Source organism: Microtus oregoni, unplaced genomic scaffold, assembly GCF_018167655.1.
Source record: "Microtus oregoni isolate MIOR12 unplaced genomic scaffold, Mior012 000003F_ref0000135, whole genome shotgun sequence".
NCBI lineage: Eukaryota > Metazoa > Chordata > Mammalia > Rodentia > Cricetidae > Microtus > Microtus oregoni.
In genome coordinates this window covers 32,231,578-32,238,327 of record NW_024543062.1, presented here as the reverse complement: position 1 = coordinate 32,238,327, position 6,750 = coordinate 32,231,578, and the positions used below count along the sequence as shown (strand labels likewise).

Genomic DNA, 6,750 nt, shown 5'->3' with positions numbered 1-6,750 from the left:
CGGAAGTCGTGAGAGCTAGTGTCTGTAGTAAGGTCGAGACGCCATCTTAAGAAGGTCAAAGTCATTCTTGGGACTAAGCGCCTGCAATGTTCAACCCGTTCTAGTTCGTGCTTGTTTCCCAGGAGCCGAGCCGCAGGTGCGATCGAATGCATCACTGAGAAAATTCCCGAAAAATAAAGCTTCCTCTCCTGTCGCATGCACACTCCCCTTTTTGTAAAGTCTAGTACCTAAGAGGTGTTAATCCCGGGCATTTTGTGACTTTTGGGGTTCATAGTAGTCAATATTATTAATAAGCTACAGTAAGTATTGTTTAGGAATGCCATACACTGTCATAAAATTGAATATTTTATACATGGGTATATAAGTCCATGTATATATACATGTATAAAACACCATGCCTCGGGATGTGGGTGTATGTGTGTGTGTATCTCGACATATACATGCCTCGAAGCATGGTGTTTGTTTCCTTCTTATAATTCTCGCTCTTGAGTAGAAAATCATTGTTATTTGGCCGATTGCCTTTGTCCTTCACTAGCAAGGTTAACGAGGCAAGAATCGTGTCCGCTTTGCTTCCCTCGGGACCCCCAAGATTCTGTAGTGACACCTAGTGTACACTCAATATGTATTTGCTCCACAGATGAAAGGGTTGTATTTGAATTAGTAAAGAGAACCCGTTTCCTGAGCCACACAGCCAGAACATGGAGAACTGGAACTTAGGCAAGTTCGAATCCCTAGTATGCCTGAGTCCGAGCGCCCTTGAGCGCCCCCGCGACGCCTGAGCAACTCCAACACCCATGCAGCAGCCAGACAAACTCGCCCACGGCTTCAGACCTTCCCGCTCTGCGGACCGCCACGCCTTAGGGGCGTGGCCAGAAGATCTGCGAGGGCGGAGCCTCGGTGACGTCGGCGTGCGCCCTTCTTTGACGTCGCCGAGGTCGACGCTGGTGCAAACCGGCAACATGGCGGCGGTTGGAGCCGGCCGTCTGAGGAGGGCGGTTTCCGCGCTGCTGCTCCGGAGCCCGCGCCTGCCCGCCCGGGAGCTGTCAGCCCCAGCTCGGCTCTATCACAAGAAGGTATGGGCGGGCGAGGGGGTGCGCGAACCGTCGAGGGGACGGGCGGCCGGCGCCAGCCGAGTACCCTTGGGAGAAACGGTCGGCTCCCCAGCCTCTCCCGACTCGCTTACCCCCGCTGAACAGTGACCCGACCCGCAGCTGTGCCCAGAAACAGCCACCGAGGATGCCGCGGCCGCCGCTCGGAGTGTCCCAACTCTGGCAGCCCAGAAGGGAGGGTCCTGGTGTGTCAGCCAGGGGACAGCACACACGCGGGCCTGGACTCACTGGCTCTCCCCAGCGTCCCCACCAGGCCTCTGCCCTTGCCAGTTGGCCTTGACAAGTCACTGGCCCTCGCCTCGCCTGTCCCCACTGATCTGAAAGCGCTCTTCGGCCGTTCCTGTGTGTGTGGAGCGCTCGGGCCCACAAATGCAAACATACTGCGTCGCTCTTCTAAGGGGCTGATGGCCTCCAGGCGAGCCAAGCACCGAACCAACATAAAACTTTGGTTCTCGGTGACTTGTGTGTGTATTTTCAGGGAGCACAAAGTATAGAAGGGTAGGTAGTTTGCGGGCCCCGACCTACTAAGGACGTAAAGGCTCCTTGACTTGAGACTCACTCGGAAAAACAAAAGACTACCACAGCTGATCGAGACATCCAAAGTACCGATTAGATGATGCGTCCTGGGGCCTTAGAGTTTAGACTCAAAATCGGCAGATTAGGTTGCCTCCTGCTAACTAGCCAAAAAAAAAAGCTCGAGGTTATTAAATCCTAATACGATTAAAGTCCCTGACTTTAATCGCTGTTTGTTCTTGCTTGGGTGCCTTGCCAAGGCCTTCAACCCCCATGGGAAAGGTGGTTTGTTGACATTATTTGGGCGGGCTGACAGCTTTGTGGCAGCAGGGGGCGCTCCTGTCCCAGAGTGGCGCTGTTTATGTTTACAGCCACAAATGACCAATCCCGGGCCTTGGCTCTTCCATAACAGTCTCCTTGAAACTTAATGAAGAAATTTTCTATTGGGGGCGTTTTTTATTCCTGGAGTTTTAAAATACATAATCCTCTTAAGACGGTGTGTTTTGTTTGGTAAAAACGCAAGTGGTGGTTGAGCCCAAATCTAGTATCAGTGTGTGAGTCACATGATCAGTTGTGGTTGAATTCCCTATGAAGCTAAGACCCTAACTCAGCGTTTTGCCACTATCTCAGACAGTATCTCCAAGATGAAGGTCGTTGGGAAGGAGATGAAAAGAGTTTGGGTCGCACTTTGTCCCACCTCTGTCGCGTTCAGATTGCTGACCCGAGGGAGACAGTAACGCCGAGGTGAATTCTGCTAATCTGTTGTTTCAGGTTGTGGACCATTACGAGAATCCTAGGAATGTGGGGTCCCTTGACAAAACGTCTAAAAATGTCGGAACAGGATTGGTGGGTGCTCCTGCATGTGGTGACGTCATGAAATTGCAGGTACTGGCTGGATGAAAAGGAACACCATTTGCTCACAGAACCTTTCGTCTTCTCTGTTCTATGAGATGGGTGGTGAGGGTAGAGACTTGTCTTGTTCTGAAAGAGATCACTTCGTTTTCCTCGTCTGCATCAGTGTAGGCCCTGCTTTCAGGGAGTGGGAGGCTTGGTGAAGGTCACTGACCAAATGAGCTACAGGAGCTAGCACTCCCCAGTGAGAAAGGGAATGTGTTGAGCAGGAAGCCATAGCTTCAATTGCAGTCTCCCCGATGGCCAGTAGGATGGAGCACTGATCAGTGTCCAAGAGAAAGGTATTAATGGAGACCTTGTTTGCAAACTCTACTGGTGCCTACGGCTGATAATGGCAGCAGCTGTGAACAGACTTGTGCAAACAGGGATTCATATGCAGCAGGCTAGGGTGGGGTGAGAGGTATCACTTCCCTGCTCCTCTCTGTCAGCTGGGCCTGTGTGGTCGGTGACTGAGCTCTTTGAAACAAAACATAGTAATTGATGCCATAGCATCTGGTGTGCACAGCAACCCAGGGCTCGTGCAGAACACTCACTATGGGCCAGAGGTTCCAGGGTCACCTCTTAGCTCCTGTTTCTTTTCTAGATTCAGGTGGATGAAAAGGGGAAGATTGTGGACGCCAGATTTAAAACATTTGGTTGCGGCTCCGCCATCGCCTCCAGCTCCCTAGCCACGGAGTGGGTAAAGGGGAAGACGGTAAGAGTGCTCACAGATTGTGTGAAATTGTTGAACCTCATCACTCAGAAGGATTTCCAAGTGTTTTAGGCCAGCCTAGTCTACATAATGAGGTCTGTCTCAAAATAACTATAGAATTAAATCAGAATTCTCTGTGACCTTGGCTCTAGAAGAATCCAGTTATAAATCACAAAGCAAAAAGCAGGAAGATGAAGACGGCGAGTTCAAAGTCAGCCTGGGCCTTGCAACAAGAAGACCTTGCTAAAAAAAAGTGTGCTTGATTTCTTGAAGCCATTTTTCTAAAGTTTAATACTGGTTACATTCCTCACATTGGGAGTTGTGGACCATTTTGTTGCAAGGCTTTGTGTTAATTACTGCTGTTTGGTTATCAGCTAAATAAAAGAGGGTCATCACCACACCAGTCTTTCCACCTGAGCAGAGCTGAAAGAAACCACCCAGGGTTTTCCCTAAGGTCCTTAAGGTTTCCTGAGACTTGCTATGTGATAGCTGCCCTGCTTGAGATCTCATTTTAAATCGCATGCTCATCCTCTGCACCCTCCCAGGCCCCATCCAGTTGTCAGCCAGCTCTCCAGCCAGCTTGTTCTGGAAGAAAATGGCACCAAGGAAGTTGGCGGTTAAGAATTGGGGGGGGGGGGTGAGACTGCGCACGTGCCCCCAGGGCCTGGCCTTTAGAGGGCTCTGAGCTTTGACAGTGGTCTCTTTCTCTAACCTTGAGGTCTGCCTGGGAGAGACTGGCTTTCCTTAATGTACAGGCCACACCTCACAGCCTCCTGTCACCCCTCAGAGCTCTCAGACTCCAGGCATCCTCAGACAAAGGTCACACAAGCAGCCTAGGCAATGCCTGCCTTCATTAGGCAGGGCATCTCATTCTTGCTTACCCAACCAGGCAGTGCGTGGAGGGTGGGGCCTGCTGGAGACCCCTTGGTACACAGTGGCAGTCCTGTACTTGTTTTTGAAATCCTAAGCAGGCGTTACCCCTGACAGCCTTCCCTTTTCACTGCCGACCCTCGGCAAGATTCACTAAAACTCTGTACTTTCCCTATACCTCAGGTGGAGGAAGCCTCGACCATCAAAAACACAGACATCGCCAAGGAGCTCTGCCTTCCCCCCGTGAAACTGCACTGCTCCAGTGAGTCTGCCTCCATTGCCAGGCATCTAAGACTCTTGGGAGTCATAAACTCCCTATTAGGACCCCACCTGTGGCCCCAGAAAATGGCTGCCATGGTAACCTTTATTAGGTTGAAGTTCGCTCTCACAGCCCAGACCTCTAAGAAGTCAGGCTAAGAGACGCTGTGACCTGGAGCCACACCGAACACCCAGAAACACCCAACCGGACAGCATTGCTCCCCTCAGAGATGAGGAAATGAGGCTTGGGGAGAGGCAGTAGGAGGGCCAGAGGTGAGCCTGGACCTTTGTTCAGAATCTGCTGTTCCTAGCACACCATAGCGGATAGGCTGAGCAAGAGATAGCTTTCCACCACCCTGTTCACCTCATCTCCTCAGGTGAGGCATTGTACACCGCCTACTGCACTCACTGCCCTACGAGAGGCCGTGCGCCTCAGAACCTGCAGTCAGATCTGATGCCCTCCATCCTTATAGGTGTCCCAGAAAGCTGTCGGGATTTACTGACTGAGTTATAGCTCACGTGCATCAGAGGTTAGGCTGAGCACTCCAACACCACCTTAATGGTGCCCACCATTAGTGGGACACCACCTGAGATCACACCCTCCACTTGAGCTTATACACAGTTTGGCAGTTCTGGGAAAGCCTCAGCCTTCAGCCTTCCAAGTGCTTATCTCTGTGGGTTGTTATCTTTCTGCCCCTTCCAACTCCCAGCTTCTACTTCCCCCATAGCCTGACTCTCAGTACAAGCCTTCCAGTGTGGGAGGAGGTGTGCAGGCCACGCCTTCAGAGTCCTTGGCTTAAGACAGCTCTGCCAGCTCCTGTGACCTCTAGTCTATACTCTGGGACCTGATCTTTGTTGTGTCCTTGCCAGGTGACAGGCGCTTTCTGGAGATCCCCTCACTATCCCAGCCAGGAAGGTGTGACCATCCCAGTCTGTGTGTGCCCAGCTAGGACACTCTTGGGCCTTCCCAGCTGTAGCACCCTTCAGTTAAAAAGATTATTTTCTTAAGACCACCTCCCAGCCGGGCGGTGGTGGCACATGCCTTTAATCCCAGCACTAGGGAGGCAGAGGCAGGCGGATCTCTGTGAGTTTGAGGCCAGCCTGGTCTACAAGAGCTAGTTCCAGGACAGGAACCAAAAAGCTATGGAGAAACCCTGTCTCGAAAATTCAAAAAAAAAAAAAAAAAAAACCTCCCAGGCCAGGGAGATGGCCCACGCTAAAGACTTGTCACCAAGCCTGAGTTAGAGCCCTAAACCTACATAGTGGAGGAGAAAACCCCCTTCCCTGAGTTGTCCTCTGACCTCCATGTGTGCATAACACATGCACCTGCTCACTTCCGTGTAAAAAAAAAAAATGCATAGATACTCTAAATGCATATTTATAAAAATATGTAAATATATAAAGATGTATGTATAGAAGTGTATAAAATAATAAAGACCACCACTCCAGTGTCTAGAAATTGAAGCTATCTACCTTTCCATGCCTTCCAGTGCTGGCGCAAGATGCCATCAAGGCCGCCCTAGCTGATTACAAAATGAAACAAGAATCTAAGAAGGAAGAGCCAGAGAAGCAGTGAGCCCTGGAGAAGCCCCAGCTGGTCACAGCAGCTGCTTCCCACCGGCTACTTCCCACCACCCTTGCACCACGCCAGAGAAGCTACGAGAAACAGGCACTCTGCATCATCTGCATTGTGGTTCTAATGCAGGCAAATACACTGTTGATTACGCCTAATCCTGCGCTCCTTTCAGCTCACTTGCGTCCTTAGTGCAGTTAACGTGTCTGTTCTGATTTATGTTATGGCCGGGGAACTGAAATCAGCACTGAAGTCGTAAGCTTTGGCAGCCTCCGGAGAGTGACAGCAAATTTTCCCTAACCCTGTGTGGGGAGATGCCAGCAGAATGCCTTGTTCTAGTTATTTGATAGAGTTTATTACTGTATGTTTAACAGATCTGCATATATATATTATAATAAAAGAATATAAGATGATGGTTTTCTCCAGTGAGCCTGTCTCTTGTCGCTCGCCCCCCAGTTCTGTCCCAAGCCCCTTGGGGTTCTCCAAGGCCAGGCTGAGATGGAGGACAGCACACCGGACAGCAGTGGCCACTTGGTGCTTTTGAAGGGGCATAGAGGATGTCTGCGCTTTTCACTGCACTTTGGGATGTGTGGTCAACTCACAACAGCTTTGAGGGTCCCTGCAGTAATTCCGAACCTGGTCTGTGAAAGTCAAATTAACCCAAGAAGCTGGCTGAGGTGTTGCCTAACCCTGTGGGCCAAGCAGAACAGCCTCAGGGTGAGCTTCAACTATTGCCCAGGCTCTGGCTTCATTCTGGCAGACGGTTCTGCTAGTGGCCTCACAGGCTTTGTGTCGTGACCAGTGAACCACTCTGGTAGAGTGAA

General features: G+C 50.8%; 1 protein-coding gene across 1 annotated transcript; it reads left to right on the top strand.

The window, feature by feature from the left end:
• Nucleotides 1–916: 916 nt before the first annotated feature.
• On the top strand, nucleotides 917–6,339 carry Iscu (iron-sulfur cluster assembly enzyme). The gene is made up of 5 exons (XM_041648498.1): nucleotides 917–1,073; nucleotides 2,394–2,507; nucleotides 3,118–3,228; nucleotides 4,279–4,357; nucleotides 5,844–6,339. The coding sequence occupies exons 1-5, from the start codon at nucleotides 960–962 to the stop codon at nucleotides 5,927–5,929; spliced, it is 504 nt and encodes a 167-aa protein (XP_041504432.1). The 5' UTR covers nucleotides 917–959; the 3' UTR covers nucleotides 5,930–6,339.
• Nucleotides 6,340–6,750: the final 411 nt, after the last annotated feature.